The sequence below is a fragment of the Corvus kubaryi genome, unplaced genomic scaffold (assembly GCF_017639235.1).
Source record: "Corvus kubaryi isolate FWS band 111438036 unplaced genomic scaffold, C.kubaryi_AGA036_p1.0 37284, whole genome shotgun sequence".
Lineage (NCBI taxonomy): Eukaryota > Metazoa > Chordata > Aves > Passeriformes > Corvidae > Corvus > Corvus kubaryi.
Window position 1 is genome coordinate 6,673,209 of NW_024581088.1, and position 19,032 is coordinate 6,692,240.

The window sequence follows — 19,032 nt, forward strand, 5'->3', positions numbered from 1 at the left end:
AGTTTTTTTAAAATCACAACCTGATACACAGCTGCAATCTGTGCAACTCCAAAGTCCCATCAATGTAACTGATACCAATTTATTTTAATTATACCCCAACATGTTTTCCCAATCCGAAAATTAAATCCCACTTGAACACTTTAATGTGATGGTTTTACCTACAGAACTACCCAAACCACTGCAGAGTTTTTGCATCAATCACCAGAAAATGAAGCTGCTCACACACATTTGAACACAAACTGGAGTTTGTATATTGATGGAAGAGACATGAAAAGAAAGCTTGAATGATTTTTTCATAGAAATATTTAAATAAAATAGACAATCACCCTCGTTTCTAGGATCAATAATTTATTTCTTTTTAATTTTTTTTTTTTTTTTTTACATTTTGCAATTTGTTACAGGAGAAGAAACACTTGCTAATGGAAGTGACATGGTTTTGAACCATTTTCCAAGGTAATGGAAGAAGTTAAGCATATTCCCTAGGATGCACATTGATGACTAAGCTGCCAATATTAAATCAATTGAAGCAAGTGCAGTCCCTATTTAATCCTTGTATAAATTAATTGAAGGACTCTCCTTCTCCTACAGGAAGACTAAATTGTAGCATCTAATTTTTTTTTAATCCTGAAGTCTCAATCTTTTCTCTCTCTCTCTCTCTCTCTCTCTACTTAATCTGCAAAAAGTCAAACAGACTGAAGCCAAAGCCACAGAACAGATTCCGTGCCAAGGTTCCTTCTATTCCTGGTGATCTCCTCACTTCCCTCCCGTCCCAAAAAGGAAACAAAAGACTCCCAGTTTTCTGAAAACCAGATTCTCTGCATGACAGTGCATTGCATTGCCACAGGATGGGCCACAGTGGATGTTCTCCTAGCAAACAAATCACTACCAAGGTACAAAGAATTAGAAATTAACTCAGTAAAAATGCTCCTAACGTTTTCCCAGTGGTATAGTAACCAGAATCCTACTTTCCTTCCACAAAAAATAGATATATTCTTTTTTTATAAATACATTTTAATACAGACAATTCTGCTTCTATGCCAAAAAAAAAAAAAAGGTCACATTCAAACAGGTTTGCTGGGTGTATTAAGATACAAGTAGACACCAGAGCAGGCAGGAGCACAAGGGGGTTTTGGGGGGCTGCCGACACACGAACACCATTTCACCCACTGACCAGGGATGGGGAGAACAACTGAGCTGCAACGTGAGAGCTGGAGCATCACACCCCTTGGACAGTTCAGCTGTTTCCATGTGTAGAAAATGATATGAACTCTCAATGGTATTTAGCATTAATATTGAAAAGCCTCTATAAATTTAGGCAGTGCTTATGCTGGGGGTAGAGAGAAGAACCACGAGCAGGAGCTCCCAGCTGCCTCAGACTCAGGAGAAAATTGAGTCACTCACCATGGCCTTGAAGCTCTTGGGTCCAAATAGCTGAAATTAATTCTTTTCCTGTCCTTGTCCTCTTTTCCCTCACCTTTCCCCCCTCAAATGCACAAAACCTGCCCAGCTTTTGTGCCATCCACACAGTGCCAGCTGCTCCCCCACAGCCCCAAACGACAGCAATGATTTCTCTGGTTTCCTTCCTAACGAGATCTAATTAAAACTGGGCTGTTAACCATCTTTTTCAGGTTATGAATAATTAATAGAGCATTTTTATAATACTTATTGAATATGACAGTGTGATATTAGCATTTTCTTACCTTAAATAGCCCCAATCTTTGCATGACTAAGAGTTCCCTTTAACTTTTGTCATGAAGATTGGGGTTCATTTTTTATGGGTTGATATGTAGGACTACTTCTCAATTAACAATTTTTTCTCAAACTGAAGGGATTTGGAAGTTGGCAGCCTGCATGTTTCACACACAGCCAGCCACCACTGTGACACTGCACAGGATTCTGGAACGAAACTCAGAGGACAGAGGTGGAAAATAGAGCATCTTACTGACCTGCTCAAAAAACAAGACACGGAGAGAGATTACGAGCAAGAACTAAACCCCAGCAGATTGTTTCCAACCCTGGGGAGACTTTCTACATTAAAATAAATAAATAAATAAATTCTTCTGAGTCAGGAAGGGTGGATCAATTCAGTTATTCCAGAAATGTCACCACACAACGGATAATTCACAGAAACAATTTTGGCTTTTGCCACTGATCTCAGAGCAAAGTTTGTAGACTTTAAACCACAGTTGATGCATTAATTCTAAAAAGAAATGGTTCTCTCCCTGCCACAGAAGCGTGAGTTATTAGAGCATGCAGCTCACCACCAATGTACTGCTGCTTTTCTTAAAAACCCTGACTACTAAAGGAATCCAAGACTGACAAAGTGAAAAAATGTGTCAAATTATAATTTCCCTGAAAGAATGTGTTGAGCTGTAATTTCCCTGTCTCTCAGAAAAATTATGTCACTATTAGAACTCAGAGAGACTTCGTTTCTTTTTCCAAGATTAAGTCACTGTGTAAAGCACACACTTAATCCTGTTTTATGACAGGAAACAGCCGGGCATTATTAGCAGATAATCTTCGTTAGCTCTTGAATGTTTTCTTTCACTTTCAGAAAGTCAGATCCCAAATTGCCAGGCTGGCTTGTTAAAACAGAACTGTAGTGCTAATTAAAGTCATGTTGAAAATGAGATCAAGGAAGAAAACACAACAATTCTTTTTTTTTCCAGAGCCAATATTTGGTGATTTCACAATGAACTTCCAAAGTAAACCCAATAATGATGAATGTTAAAATACAAAATAATAGCTAGTCAAGAAGATTAACAAATTCTTCTGTGAGCAATGCTGCTAAGACTTGCTTCTCAACTGGTTTATAATAAGAATCAGCTGCCGATTTAAGGGGAAAAAAATGTGGGTTTCCCACCTGAGCTGCAAACTCTCAGCTCCCTTTCCGAAGGAAGTTGAAATTAGTGGGTGCTGCACAAAGCGTGGTCTTTAACACCACATTTTGAAGGTGGTTTTTAATGCAAAAAAAGGACAGAAGTGGCATTGGAACAGCAACTTTATAGCCAAAGTTTTTGAAGAAAAATCCTTTCAGTGCTGTTTATATGCCTCATGGCACCACCACATGTGATACTGCTGCAGGAGCAGGTGGAAAAGGAACAGAACCTCTCCCCTGGACAGTGATTTTTTATAAAAATTGTGGATGGGGATGACCATAAAGAAATGCTAACAAAGAGTTTCCAAGTGAAACAGAGGGATAACAGTGATAACTGCTCCCGTGGGACACAGGAAAAAGCACCTTCATTGCACATCCCACAGAAAGCTTTGTTGGTTGCCTTGGTTTAAGAATCAGAATTTGTTACTTGTGGCAAACTCTGGGGGGTTTTAATAGAAGTAAAATTGTCCCAACTGAAAAGCTCAAGCTAAAACTGGTTGGAATTGATTTTATTGAAAATGTCCAATCTTTGTTTCTGGCTTAAAATATTCCTAATATTAGGCAACAAACTCACTCAGTGAAGTATCTCTATATGATTCACACCACTGTGAGACTGGAATTATTACACATATAATCCAAATTATAAAAGATTTCAGGAGAGGAGCAGTTGATGATTCATCCTCCGGTGTTTAACCTCAAACCTACCCTAAAACAGTGTCAGAAAGTCCATCCACACTCTGCCCGCCTGGGAACACAGTGATTTCTCTTGGTTCTTTTACAAGGGGCATGTCTACCACTCAAATTTCCCTTGATTACAGTAATACTTTTATGGAATTACTCTTTTTTTAAAAAAATCTTGAAAGGAGGTAGCATAAAAAAGGAGCAGAACGTGACTATTTCAGAGGAAACTCCATAAAATGACCCAAGAGTCCACACCAAAGCACAACTGATCTCATCACAACATATTAAATAGATGACTGGCAATTCTGGGCAAATTCCATTCCTAAAAGTCTTTTAAAAATCTTATGCACAAAAGTGGCTGTTATGAACAGCAGGTGAAAAATACCCCCCAAAAAACCCTGTACAAGGTGGTAATTATAAGCATATATTCTATTATGTCTTTAAATCAACATCTTCTCTCCTGCAAATTGAAACAAAACTCAGAAATACTTCAAACTTGCAAAATGTCATTGGATATTTGATTTAACCGCCCTAATGGAAAAAAAAACCAACAAAAAAAATAACAGCTGGGGGAGGAATTAAAACCTTTTGAAACTATTTTCATCTTTAGTAATTATTGTGCTATAGAATGAATGGTCAGTAGCTCAAAGCACTGCACAAGTAATGAGGAAATTCTTTGTATCTCTCAAACTGATCAGTCAGCCGTAGGCTACTTGTATGATTTAACACAACAGAGACAAAAAATAGTGATAAATACAAGTCCCACCGTGATAAGAATCACTACAAGCTACTACTTGTGTAGAATCAGTGAACTTGACACACTTTTGTAGCTACCAAGCGTAATAAAAACTGTGCTGTAACCTAAAATCACTGTGGTTTTGTTTAAAAAAGCTGCCTCCTCTCTCAGCAGTCGAGAAAGCCAAGCCAAATACAAATGGTGACAACGTTGAAAAGTGACCAAACCCCAACAAGAGCACAAAAACCTCCCTGGCCTTAGGCTACACTTGGAAATGTTTGTAGTCCTGTCTGACGTAGGCTGCGACTACAGAGATGCTCATCACGACCAGAAATGATATTTTTTATAAAAATGATTACAATTATTACACCTATCTGAGGCTAACATAGAATGTTCCACTTCAACTCACAGAATTAGACATGGAGACATCAAGTATTTATAGAAATATCTACAAACTGCAACTGTCTTTTATTTTTGTGTTGGTTTTTGTTTTTTTTTAAGTATCAGTGAACTGACCTTCAGAGTAAGGGTTTCATGACAACAGGTCACCCCACACCAGTTTATTCTTGGTGTTGCTATTTCTTGAGCTAAACTGGCGTTAAACTTCTTCCAGAATCTGAAGAGAGAACTTTTGCTAAATTTTTTGCTGTGTGTTAAAGTTGTAGATTATTAGATTTACTTTCACCTGTATTAGTATCCAAGGAGAAACTTTTTTAACAAAGGGGAAACGCTGTCTTAAGCTCCTTTAAATGCAGATACAAATAGAAAATTGGAAATTCCACACTCTCCAGCTGCCCTAGACAATTAAAACGTTGTTCTAACAAGCAGTGCTGAAGCCCTTATCTTGGCATCGAGCAGAGATGAAAGAAAATAGACATGGGAAATGTGTGGCATGAACAGGCTGAATGTTAAATAAAGCAAAAATGTTAAATAAAGCTAAAATCCTTCCGTTTTTCCTGATTATGCTGCAAAGAACTGAAATCCATGGAATGTACTTATGGAGGTTCACAGACCCACAATGCCATTTTACCTTCATCTGAAATGTAAAAGGAATGTAAATGTAAAAACACCTGATCAACACAGCTCTGCCACTGAACTACTGCTCTTCATTGCAAGTTTTGGTGTTTCCAAGGTTAAACAGAACATTACACAGAAGGACCGAAACTAAAGGATGAAATATTCATGGGGAGAGCCAATCTAAAGAGGAAACTTGCCTTTGTGAGATGTTTTGCTCGATATTTTCAACTGGCTGGACAAGTTAAATTGGCCTTTGAAGCATACACAAAGAGAAACAACCACCCAAACCTCTGCCTTTGCATCCATCCACTCCCACAGTTTCTCTGATCACATTCTTTGGGAAAGCAATCCTAAAAGATACTCGAGGGCAAGAACATAAATTCACAGAATTAGGGCAAAACCCCTCAGGTCCCACAAGGCCATTTATCAAAGCAGACACTTAAAGAACTCAGGGAAGTGGTATCCAAAGATCATTTTAGCTTAAAAGTTCTGAAGAACCGGGTCTGCTTCAAAGCTCAAAAGAGATGTCATGAAACTCCTACTGTGGCAAAGAGTCCTTGGTTGGTGGATCCTTGTCCGGGTGACATTGCAGGCAGCGGAGCTGGAGGTGTTGGGATCCCTGACGACTTCCAGAGGAAAGGGGAGGCCAGCGCAGGTGGGGCCCACCTCAAGGTCCTCCACTGTATGAATAATCTGCCTTGTTGTGCATCACCAGCTTGTTGTCTACAAAGTAGAAACTGTCCGACTGTGTCTCGTAGGGATGCAGGATCATCTCTCGAACTGTGAGGGGGAAATGGGGAAAAAACCCAACACAATTAATGTTGAATTAATTTCAGCAGTGTCCTGCGCTGGACTCAGGCACTTTGCAGTGTCACTCAGGCAGCTGCAAAGTCAGGTGAAAAACCAAAACCCAAATGGGAATTGCCCAAACCATTCCCTGTCGGTATCTTTTAAACAATTCAAGCATAATAATGGAATTTTTATGTTGGAAAAGCCCTCTAAGGCCTTAAAATCCAACCGTTAACACAGCACCGCCACGTTCACTGAACCCTTGTGCCACATCCACACTTCCTTTGCACACTTTCATGTTCCTAATCCAAATATATTCAGGCACCATATAAAGGGGACCTCAGAACAAGAACTCGTTACATTTTGGGTTGGGATTTTTTTTGTTTCGTTTTTAAAAATAGTGATAAAACAGCAAACTCAAAGTAAATTTGTTCTGGCCTGACAGCAGTGCCTGACTGTATTTTCCACAGACTGTAATATTAGTGCTGACACACACAATTAGGGGTTGTAAAGAGTAAGATCACAGAGATTTAGTGCTTGTGCTATTGTGTCTTGGGAGAGAGGAGAGAAAATAAAAGTTATGTTCATACTAAAACCTCTCAAGCTCGCAATATAGCACATCAAACATTAAACCAGATCATAACATTTAAGTTATCCTTTTATTGAATGTCTTTTTAATCTTGTTTTTTCATTGTTTTATAACACAATTATCTTTTTTCTCCCTGATACCGAAGCTTCCTTTTTATGAATTTAAAAAAAAAACCAAACCCAAGCAACTGCCTGGTGTGTGATGAGATACACCCTACTAGAAAACAAAATCAGTGTTAACACAGATATAAAAGTATGAATTATTCTACCCAACCCACTCTCTAGAGACAGCTTTTAAGAAAGGGCTCCCCCAAACCACCTCAGATGAAAATCATGGTGTGACAACTCAGAAATGAAAGTTTATAAAAAAAGAGCTTACTGAGATCCTCCGAGAGCTGAGGGAATTCATAGATGTGCTCACAAGTATTTTTACTGCTGGGGATGCAGAAGCCAAATTCAAAATCAAAACTTTTCAGCAGCTGGTCACGGAAGTAGTGCCTCTCAATCATACGGAAATTATTGATGGGTTTGTCCCCGACTGTGAATTCCACCCTGAAAAAGAAGGGTAAGACCCATGTGAGCTTTCATGCTTAAATAACATCTGCACCCTTCCTGAAAGGCAGAAGAGAACTCTGAAAAGAACCCAAAAAAGCCAAAAATATAAAGCAACAGCACTAATCAACTTATTGTTTCCTCTTTTCCTTAAAGCATTCTACAGGGACACAACACAGCATTAGAAAAACATCTTAATAATCAACAAGTTCCACCCTTACCATGGGCAGGGACACCTTCCACTATTCCAGGTTGCTCCAAGCCCCATCCAACCTGGCTTTGGACACTTCCAGGGATTCAGGGGCAGACACAGCTGCTCTGGGCAGCCTATGCCAAGACCTCACCACCCTCACAGGTTAAGAATTTATTCTTAATATCCCATCTAACCCTGCCCTCTGACACTGTGAAGCTGTTCCCCCTTGTCCTGTCACTCCAGCCCCTTGTCCAAAGCCCCTCTTCAGTTCCCTTGGAGCCCCTCTAGGCACTGGAAGGTGCTCTATGGTCTCCCCAGAGCCTTCTCTTCTATGGATAGTCTTCCCACCTTATTTTACCCCTTTTAGCATCAATCTCTTCAGCACCAGGCCTATCCCTGACTAAACAACCTAAAGTGACGGAGAAGGCAAGAGATTTGGAGACCCCTCGTAACAAAAGAAAAAGCCCCCTGTTAAATCAACTTCCTAGCAGGATCAACATGGGAGAGATGGGGTTTTTTTCCTAAGATTTCAGTTGTTTCCTGTGCTAGGCCAAGGAGCAGAGGGGGAGTTACTCACGTGGCTCCCACTTGCCGCAGTCTGAGAAAGGCTGGGGTGAACTGATAGCGCACGAAGCGTCCGGCGTTGGGGTCCACGTCCTTCCTGTCATTGTGCTCCCGCTCTGCAAAAGCCCAAAGAAAACTCTGTCAGAGCCTCCTGAGAACCAGAAACTCAGGGAAAATACTTGTGGTGGTGTTCTTGTGCCACATGAGCCAGGAAACTGCTCTGATGCTGAGCTCACCCTCCTCCTGTCCTGAGGTGTCCACCACTGGTCATTCAGACATGGAATGTTGCAACATGGCCCTTTGGTTTGAGCCATTTCTTATCTTCTGGGTTTCTGTTCCTCACCTACTGCTCCTGCCTCGCATCAGGACTGCAGAGTGACTCTGAACAAGCCATTTCCCCTTAGAATGCCTGCCTTGCTACCTGTAAGCTACAGAAAACTTCCTCTCACCTGCAGGGAGGTGGGGAAGGGTTAAAAGTGCCTGGCCAGGAAAAGAACAGTTGCCCCGGGTTTTTATCACCACTGGCAACAGGCAACACTTGGATGCTTACAAGTAACACCTAAAAATTAATGAAACAAAAAAAAAAAAGGCAAATGTTCAGTTTGTTTAATTCACCCGTTGGCAGTTTCTCCCTTCTGAAAATACCATTTTCCTGACTCCTCAGTGAGAGATGTTAAACTAAGAGCTAAACTATGTGCAGGGGGCACAAGCTGATGAACAGCCAAGAAACAACCACCCGGTGATCTCCTCCTCCTCCCCAGCTCTTGTTTACAACATCCATCTGTCCCTTGCCATCACAGATGGCAACAGTAAGAGCACAGCAGCAGCCAGCTCTGCTCACCCTGTTGGTACAAAGAGACACCTGAAAAACATTCCTGCTGCAAGATGGGGCTCCAGCCCTCCTGCAGTTTAGAGATTCTCCTATTTTTGGGAAATCTATGGAGTAAAAGGAGTGGGGAAAGGCAAAAGAAAGCATTTGTTCATGGAAACCTTATTTTGTGTGTGCACTCACCTGAAGCTGCTGGCTTGGTGATTTCAAACAAGACTGTGCCAGATTCCATGTCCCGGATTTTGAACCTGGTGAAGTCTATCTTGTAAACATTTTCCTCTGGAGTGCACAAATAATCTGCAGGGGGAAGCAAGTTTAAATGAAGGCTGCCCTGAAATACCAGGAATTTCTGGCTGTTCTCTGGAGGCCACGCCAAGAGTGAGAGCAGCCCAAATGCACCTCCACTACTGCCTGTTTGAATTCAAAACTGGTGTCTCTGAAGACAGAATCACTTCTGGAGGCTCACACTGCCCTGTTTGGACAGGACAGGGGAAAGAATTCTCTCTCCCAACACACAGAGGTCATCACCTTTTCCCAACCCCGTGCCAGCAACTCTTGCATCCATTTCCTGTGGCATATTGAGACTGGTCAGCACCTCCATCAAATCCCAGCCTTTCCAGTGTAAGAGGCTTTGCCTGTTTTAAAAACTGCCCTGTGGCAGAATGCAAGGGCTAAGCAGCTTTGGGAGCACTAAGCCGACTGCACTTAACTGGAACAGGAGTGTCCTCCCCTGTGCCACCTCCCTGCTCCAGCCCTCTGCAGACAAAGGGTGGCCTCTTCTCTCCATTGCTGCTCGTCCCACACCAGGGCTTGTTTTCCTGAGCACTGAAAATGATGTTGAAGCCTTTCCCTGTGTTTGGAAAACAGGGAGCAGAGCCCTTCCCTGCTCTGAGTATCTTTGAGGGCAAGTCATGGGATCATGGAATCATTAAGGTTGGAAAAGCCCTCTAAGATCATCAAGTCCAACCATTAACCCAGCAGCGCTGTATTCACCACTAAACCATGTCCCAGGTGCCACATCCACAGGCCTCTTGAACACTCCCAGGGATGAGGATTCCACTGTTAAAACCCCCACGGTTTTGGCCTTCAGCCTTGCTGTGCCCTGAGCCAGCTCCTGGCACAGGGATCATCCTCCTCCCTGAGGAAGGAGCACATGCAGCACAGATTGGAAGCAGCTCCAATAACTTACTTTACCCTGACAAATCTAAAGAAATGCTCTGTGTAGACAAGTCAGAACAGCTGTCAAACAACAGCACATCTGCCTGATGTAGGAGACTGGTTTTGGAGGTTCCAAGGTGAAAACAATACTTTAACATTCCAATTCGAAGCACTTTCTCAGCTACTAATTCCTGCTGTTAATCTGAGCTAATCACTTATTTCTGCCTGCTTTCCTATTTCTGAAACTCCAGCAAATCCATCCACCTGAGGCTTAGTCATTGACTACATAAAAACAAGTTACAAGTGCTCAGAGCTCAGGCCTGCCCATGACAACCTCAGACACCAGGTCTGAGAAATCCAGGACCACTGTGAGAGACTTCTGAGCTCCTGGGCACGAACACCTGGCACCAGCACTTTCCTAGAAGCCTTTTATTCCTTCCAAATCTCCATAACTTTGAGAACTGTCCAAGTAAACTCAGTACAAGGAACAGAGGTGTTAAATGTTCTCCCTGGACGGTTTTACTGCTCTCCAACAACCCCATATGGTGAATGCTCAAAGGAGTGCCAGAGAATTTGTGGATGTCCCATACCTGGCAGTGCTCAAGGCTAGGTTGGAGGGGGCTTGGAGCAACCTAGTCTAGTGGGTCCCTGCATGGCAAGAGGGGATGGGACTGGATGATCTTTAAAGTCCCTCTTAAGCCAAAACACTCTGAGATTCTACAATTCTATAAATGGGCGTTCAGAGAGAGGACAGTGTTTGAAGCATCCCTGGCATTTGGCAGGGATTTTCCCTTCCCTATCAACACAGCACGAGGAAAAACTGACACCAGCACCCATGCTGTCAGGAAGAACAAGCTAAAAGCTCGACCTTTTTACTGTCACAAGAACACACAAGCCTGTGTTTGGCTAAGTACCTCAAGAACTGCACAAAAATCTTCTTTCGGTCTTAAACAGTAGCCAAAGAAGACAGGACAGGAATTTGAACCCAGCCCTTGCCTTAAGCCCTGATGTTTAGCATTCCTCAGGGAGATGTCCTGCAATTACACCGTGATTTTAGGCTCTGACACATCAGCCACCCCAATTCCTAACCCGTCCCACAACTTCCCAGCTCCGAGCACCAGCGTGCAAAACACAAACGGATGGAAGCAGGCACAGCTTCCCACAGCCCAGCTTCGCCTCCCTGGGCCCCTGGCTCTTCCCTGGGAAGGCTGTTGGGAACAGGCAGCAGTCGCCCGGGAGCCCGGGACACCTTCCCTGGAGCATGCCGGCAAATCTGAAGCCGCGTTTGTCTGCAAGTTAATTATTAAGTGTTTCTACTCCTGCAGAATTCCTGCCCATCCAGCACCATGGCAACAGCTTTATCCGCCTCCTTGGCAGCAGCGTTGCTGCAGTAACAGTGTCCATGACTCATCTGGAGCAGAGGAGAGCCAAGCAGAGCCTCCAAAGAGGAGTAAACCCCGGGTAGAATCCCCACCAGGCTCCTGCTCATTGATGTTTGCACCCCCGCACTGCTCTTTCCCAACTCTTTTTGCCCTGATAATATTTTAAACCCTTCTTTCGGTTTTTTTTTTTTAAATCAGCTTGCCAATATACAACTGGATGACATTGGGGAAGATAGCTGCCAGAATACTGCAATCAAGCGGGTTTTTTCCTCCTCTGGCAGTGCCCAGTCTCCTAGAAAGGAAAAAAAAAAGAACCCAGAGGAATACATATTCCTCTCAGTCTGTATTACATTTGTTTCTGCTATTCCTGTTCAAAAATCAATCAAAGTAGCCACGTGCTGGTTTTTTTCCCCACAAGTAACAGGAGCCTGCGGCTGCACTGGAAGGTCTTATTGGGAATGGGCTGCTTGCAATTGGCAGATCCTTCTGCTTAGCTGAGCACTGTCAGATTTGCTAATCTCATCCCATACACACTTATTTTTAAATTACTGTAGGGCCCAGTTGCCCACACTTCCGTGACTCACTAAAATATATCATCTGCTTCCCTTATCCTAATTCACCGTCACCACGATTGGGGAAGGGAGGCAGCATTCGTGGCTTTTTTAGCTGGGAATGAGGCAGATCAAACCTCCACGGAGGGGATTGTTACAGAGAATGGTGGGTTGGTCTCTCAGGACAGAATATTTTCTTGTTTCTTCCACTTCCCCTGGGAAACAGGTTGTGCTGTTTCCCTGTTAATAACTGAACAATCATGGTGTGTCCCTGAGCCATCAGTGCTCACCTGATTTAGGGATGAATCCCTAATGTCCATGGAAAACCCATCAGACTGGCTTTTATCCCAAAGTACCCACACAAAAAAGGTCACAAAAGAGGAGTACTTCCTACCCTTTCCTAAAGCCCAGGGAATTGCCATATCCCAGACCTCCATCCCCAAACTCTTGTTGAAAAGAATCCACCTGGTATTAACAGCCACTTCTCACTCACACATCACCATTCCTGATGGTGCCTCTCCAGCTTCTTTCCCATAACCTCTGGATCATGCCCAAAGATCTGCAACTCTTAGAGACAATTTCCACCTTAAGGCCTACCACGGTTTTGGAGAGTTTGGATCACAACTAACACCACTGTGGTGGCCTGAGGAAGCAGCAGAGGTGATTGGCTTCCTGAGCCTGGCTCAATTAATTCCTTCATGAATTCTCCTATTCCCTTTGTAGGAAAAAGTGATTCCAAAGAGACCAGAAACAATTCAGTCGTCTCTAGCTTTGCTCTCAGAAGCAGCAGGTGCTCCTTCCCCTGTACAGTTCTGAGGTGGTACCTCCACTGCCTGATCCAGGGAAGAGCCAGTTTTTATCCAGGAAACCTTCCTGCTCTCCCAAACCCAGCCAAGATTACAAAATAAACCAGCAGAGCAGCCTGGACAATGCCAGCAGGCACTGCTTGTGAACACTGTCATGTCCCGAACCCAGGTGTTTAATTCCAGGTATTTTAAAGCTGGTGTTACAGAGAAGCTCAAAAGGTGAGGGATAATACAGTGCTAAATAACACAAGAAAGCAAACAAAGGCACTTTGTCCTCTGGACCTCTCCCTGTTATTTAAATGGATGAGATCAGGTTTGATCCTCACCACAGGAAGCTAAAATGTGATCCTGTATTTCCAAATTTCCTTTGCAACCACCCCACCAGGCACATTTTATCACAAGGAGCTCATGGGCAATAGGATTCACACTCTTTGTTGTGCTCCTTTCAAGATCCCTTCCCCATCTCTGCAATCAGGAGGAAGCACGTGTCCCCTCTCACAGACACCAGGGATATTTCTGTGCTCATCAGAGTCTAATCTCAGATGGGGCAGCTCCTATTTTAAGGCCTTAAGAGCCCACTAAGGAAAGCAGAGCACACCCGGGGTAAGAAAGAACTGAAAATCTGGTCCTGGAAATGGGTGTAAACCAGGAGGATGCTGTACAAGAGACTGATGCAACAGCAGTGACTTGTAATAGGAATCTCTCTCCCCAACACAGACAACAACAATTTAGGGAATGGATGAGAAGGCTCCTGTAGTTACGCAGGCCTATTTCCCAACGTGCATTAACCAACAAGGTCAGGAGCTGTTTTGAAGCCAACTCCCAAGACATAAGCCAGGTATAAAGCCAAGACAACTGCAGATGAATTGCCAGGAGCCAGAGATTAGGAGATTATCAGATTGAAGAGTCTCAGGAGGAAGCAAAAATAGCCCAGACCCCGCGAAGAGGCCGAGCGGTGACGCAGGACACGGAGCAGGACCTGAGGGGAAGGCAGGGCAGGTTTCAGGTGCTACTGATACACCTGCCCAGGCAACCTCGGTTCAGTTAAAGAAAAAAATAAACCATTTCCCTGCCCTCTGCCTCAGCAGTTCAAGTCCTGTGAAACCAAGCCAGCCAGGAAACAGGATCCACTCGTGTAAAATAGATCCCTCCAACCCAAACCATGGGGGGCTTGGATAACCAAAGGCCAGGGGGGTTGCACAGGGAGGGAAGCAGCTGCCCTCTGACCTAGCTCAGGAATTAGGCTGCTGCAATGCCCCAGAGGGAAAATCCAGCACTAGAAGGATCCCACAGGGGTTTTTCCACAGCAGCACATTTACTGTCAAGGAAGCAGAGGGATTTAGGCCAGGAGGCTCCAGGCTGAGGCACTTCCCAAGGTCCCCAGAGCCCCCCAGTTGCCAAGTCCTACTGCAGAGCTCACCAGGCTCTGATTTTTGGGGCAGCCTGCTCATCTTTTTTTTTCTTTTTTTTTTTCATTTTAGCTAGAGCTTTCCAGACTTCACCCTCTCACAATTCATTCGATCACAGCCCTGCAGCCTGTGGATGGAGCTGCTCTTCCCCCATTTCCAAGGCATCCAAACACTTTCTCCTGCCCCCTTTTCACACTGATTGCATTCAAAGTCTGAAACCACATGCACAATATCAACTAAATCAGCTATTTTTGGACTTACACAGGGCTGAGTCAAAGCCAAGACCCCCAGGTTGACTCCCTCAGCTTTCCTCTTACCTTTGCCATTTCCACCAGAGATGGGCCAAACCCACAACTCCAAGAGAAGGAGGAATCCCACACCACACACACACACCATGTGTGCTGCCCCTGGGAATCCTGACAGCTCATATTGTACTGTGAGACTTTGGGAAACACCCTCCATCCACACAACACCCTGAGCCTTGCAGCACCACGGAGCCCTGGAAAAGCTCACAGCCTGTGTGGGATGCTGAGGGAAGGGTCGTGGGGAGAGCAGCTCCCCACAGCTCTGGGATATGGCTCTGCAACAAGAAATCAGCACCTCAGAACACATCCACACATCGCAGCCCTGGACAGGGCAGAACAGGGATTCATCAGCCTCCTCGCAGATAGCCACAGCTCCTCAGAGCTCCTAATAAAATACATTCTCCCAATTAACTGGGGAGGGAAGTCATGGTCCAGGAGCAGCTTTGAAGATGGATTCATGCACATCTGCCTCATATTCATGTTAGTGCCTCCCTCTCTCCTTGCCTATCCAAACCCCATGGATTTAGAAATGGATTTGAACATGGATCCTGGATGGTTTAGCTTTACAGGACTTGAACTGCTGAGGCAGAGGGCAGGGAAATTGGAAATTTGGCTTTTTCTTTAATTGACTGCAAGAAACTGGTCTGAAAGTCCCTCAAGAGGGGTCTGCCCCACCTAACCCACTGAGGCAGCCCTTTGCCAAGCTGGCCTTTAGCTAAAGCTGCCTAGAGAAGTCTCAGAGAAATCCCAAGTGACAGCTCAAGGAAGAGATTACTTTCAGAAATGATTACGTGTGTGTTCCTTATTTTTAGGGTTTGTTTTGAAACTGTTCCCAAGCATGTAATCAATTATTTAACCCCTTGGTTTGCGAAAATTAAATCAGCTTCAGAATAAAACTTAGAATGTAAGGGTTTATCTGGTATTACAGGCAAAGTGTGCAGGTAATAAGCAGGGCAGCCTCAGAGGCTGGAGCTTGTCTTTTGTTACACATCTGACTCCTCTGATCCTCTGGCTGCTTCAGTAATTAATTGCAATTTGAACTGAGCTCTGCCCCACTCCTTTGCTAATCTTAAATTAATCACGTCATGAGCTTTTTCCGCTTTTCCCAACCACAGTTGTGTGAGCGAGTGACAAATCTCACTAATTGCAAAGGAAATGGTTCTCTCGCCTTACACCTGATCCAGCTGGAGCAAGGCCAGAGCCAGCCTGGCCAAAAGGCCCAGATATCCCAGGGCAGCATCCCAGATCCATCAGGCTGGACCTCAGCGTGCCCAGAAACGTTGTGGGCCCAGAGCTGCCAGGGAGTTTAACACTGGAAGGATGCAGAATGTGCAGGACAGGTCACACAACTCCCCAGTTAAGCTTATTAGAAGCACATTAGGTTCAGGGTCCAGCTGGCTCCTGTGGCTGCCCACAGAGCCACATCCTGCCTCGCTACCCTCCTAGCCCAGCCAGCTCACATTCAGTCAGCTGCACCTACTGGGAGAGCAAAGCCCAGCTGTGCTGCCTGGTGGAAAGATTATTAGGGAGGAATTCTTCCCTGTCAGGCTGGTGAGGCCCTGGCGCAGGTTGGACAGAGAAGCTGTGGCTGCCCCATCCCTGAAAGTGTTCAAGGAAAGGTTGGATAAGGCTTGGAACAACCTCATCTAGTAGAAAGTGTCCCTGCTCTTGGTGAGGGAGCTGGAACAAGGTGGTTTTTAAGGTCCCCTCCAACCCAAACCATTCTGTGCTATAGCCAGAATTTCACCTCACCGTGCATAACCTGGAAGGCTGCTCAGAAACAAACAGTGCTCAGAAACACACAGCCTACTCCTGGTGTGAGCACTCCTAAAACACACCTTCCTGTGGTACCAAGCCCTGCTGGGCTTTGGTTGATGAAGCAACCCTAAAACATGGCCAGCCCTCCCCAGGTCCCTGGGCAGGACACAGCTGAGTGCAGTCCCTCGACAGTGTGAGCTGCTGTGCCACTGGTCCATGAGGTTGGCTAAAGATGGATTATCCTCTCTCTAGAGCACCAAAGGACATCCAAGGCACCAGGACATTTCTGTTGCAGCCCCACCACCAACTCCTCCTTCAACTTGAGACTGTCAAAGACAGAAGTGCTGCGACAGGGTGTGGTGTCTGCCCTGACACTCAGCACGTCCAAAAGGCTGGGGCAGCTGTGAACTTCTCTCCCACAGCCTGGTCCTTCCTCCTCCCCTGCCTGAAGCAGAAGAGTGGAACAGTTTCACATTGATATTTTTGGCCATCTGTTTTTAAGGGTGTAGACATGAGCAAAGGCCACAGAACGCCCCAAAATAACCATTAGGTGTTAAAGATCTGAAAAAATAATCTTTGCTCTCTGTTAAACCCACCAGGAGGAAAACTGAGCTTGAGAAGGGGAGCTGCAAGTGTTCCTGGGTGATAAAATACAATATGCTCAACGTGGATGTATTGCTTACCTGTATCCCCAAACCTGCTGAGGATTTCAGGATTTCCTGGCTCCCACACATCCAGCAGGACAGGAAGCACTTCCCATGGTAAGCCTGGGACATCATCACAGTGCCTGGCTCTGTTTAGCATGACCCATCTGCACCCCTGGTACCAGCAAGTCTCATGGAAGGAGGGGAACCCAACATTTTCACGCATTTCACATCCTCCCTGTGCTCCAGAGCACTTTGACCTGGGGTTGGAAGAGGCAGACAACAACCAACTCTGCCCCAAGCCTGGCTCCAAAGCCGGGGTGACCAGCTTAGCCTTCCCTGCTCCCTGGGAAGGCAGGAGCTTACCAAGAGCGTGCACCATCCATCCACACTGATGCCACACGAGGTGAGAGTGAGGGTGTGGGGTGGCCCTGTCCCCTCCAGACAGCACTGGCGAGGGCAGGGGCACGCAGGCTGCCATGGAGTGAGCACGCAGTGCTTCACACGGCCATCGCTTGGATTCACCACCCAACTGAGGACGCTGGCAGGATGCTTCAGTGCTGCTGCATGGCTCTGCCTGCTACAGGCAGGGGATTTCTGGGCCTGGGCAGTGAATCATGCAGCTGCACCAGCACAGCAGCTCAGCTCAGAGAAAGGGACCCAAGGGCCCCCAGCAGCAGCAGCCCCTCTCAGAGGAGCCTCTGTAAGCCCTTCCTGAGGGCTGACACGAGTCCCTGCCGGGCTGTCCTCCTCCCATCCTGCTTCCAAAGCAGCCCCACGGGGCTGCCTGCACGCACCAGCACCCACAGCCGCATCCTTCCTCTCCAGGGCTCGTCACAGCCCCAGCCTGTGACACAGAGCTGGCTCTGAGGCCACGTCGCAGAGCGCTGCAAGGCACAGGGAGCACGACCAGCCCCCAGGCCAGCCCCTCTGCCCTGCCAGCACAGCGAGACAACCCAAAGGTACTAGGACATGGAGAAAGGACTTTTTGGGACACCAGGGCAGATTGCCCCTGAGGCCAGGCTGGCCCGAGGCACACGCATTACCATGGAATGGTTTGGGTTGGAAGGGACTTTAAAGAGCATCTGGTTCCAACCGCCTGCCAGGGGCAGGGACACCTTCCACCAGCCCAGGTTGCTCCAAGCCCCATCCAACCTCATCTTGAACACTTCCAGTGATAGAGCAGTCACAGCTTCTCCGTGCCAGGGCCCCACCACTCTCCCAGAGAGGAATTTCTCCCTAATATCTAATCTAAACCTGCCCTCTGACAGTGTGAAGCCATTCCCCCCTGTCCTGGCCTTTCCCCAGCCCCATGTGCTGCTGTCCCGAGCTCCTCTGCCAAGCACAACAGCCCCTCCAGCCACAGACTCCCACCCACCATCCCCCGAGATGCCCTCAACACCACGGGACCTATACTGGAGAGGGGGAAACTGGGAGGGGGGGCTGCTGTGAAGCCCCCTCATGCTGTGGCCAGGGATCCAGCCCGTCCCATTGCCGTGGCTGAGGAGCTCCACTTGGGGTGCAGACACAGGGAACGGGTGATGGGGAGAGCAGTGAGGAGCATCCCAACACCGACCTTCGACCAGAGCTGGGGGGCTGCATCCCCAGCTCCAGCCATTCCCCTATTCCTTCGATGGTACCCAGCCCCCCGGGGTGCAACATCCCGGCACGGACTCTGTCCCTGTGGTGCTCCATCCCCACTCCCTATCCCCTGGGAAGGGGGAACGGCTCCCCTTTTCGCTCCGGGTTAGCCCCCTCGGAGAGGGCGACCGGCTCCCCTTTTTCCCCGCACGGGGACACGGTCCCCATCCTCTCCGCCCACTGCGCTGCCCGGTCCCCCCCCGCCATCCCCGGTACGCACCGCTGGTGACCCGCTGCAGCCCCAGCACGTCGTCGGGCCCGATGAGCGCCTTTCGGCCCAGCTCCTCCTCGGTCCTGGCCGCCGCCGCCCCGGCCCCGCCGCTCTTCTTCACCTTCATGGCCCCGCCGCCGCCGCCGGTGTGAGCGGCCCCGGCCCCGCTGCGCGCCGCCGCACCGGGAGGGGCATCGCCATCACCGCCCCCGGCCCGCCCCCGCCCGCACAGCACCGCCCGGCTCCGGGGAAGGGGGAGGAACGAGGGGAGAGAAGGAAAGCGGCCCCTCACGCTGCTCCCAGGGGCTCAGGGCAAGCCTTTTCTGCTGGAGGAGATAGG

At 46.7% G+C, this 19,032-nt stretch overlaps 1 protein-coding gene across 1 annotated transcript; it reads right to left on the reverse strand.

Annotated features, from left to right (window-relative positions):
• Positions 1 to 331: 331 nt before the first annotated feature.
• Positions 332 to 18,850, reverse strand: UNC119 (unc-119 lipid binding chaperone). The gene is made up of 5 exons (XM_042026177.1): positions 18,702 to 18,850; positions 9,011 to 9,124; positions 8,012 to 8,114; positions 7,069 to 7,241; positions 332 to 6,092 (listed from the first exon to the last, which is right to left on the reverse strand). The coding sequence occupies exons 1-5, from the start codon at positions 18,817 to 18,819 to the stop codon at positions 5,980 to 5,982; spliced, it is 621 nt and encodes a 206-aa protein (XP_041882111.1). The 5' UTR covers positions 18,820 to 18,850; the 3' UTR covers positions 332 to 5,979.
• Between the last annotated feature and the right edge of the window lie 182 nt (positions 18,851 to 19,032).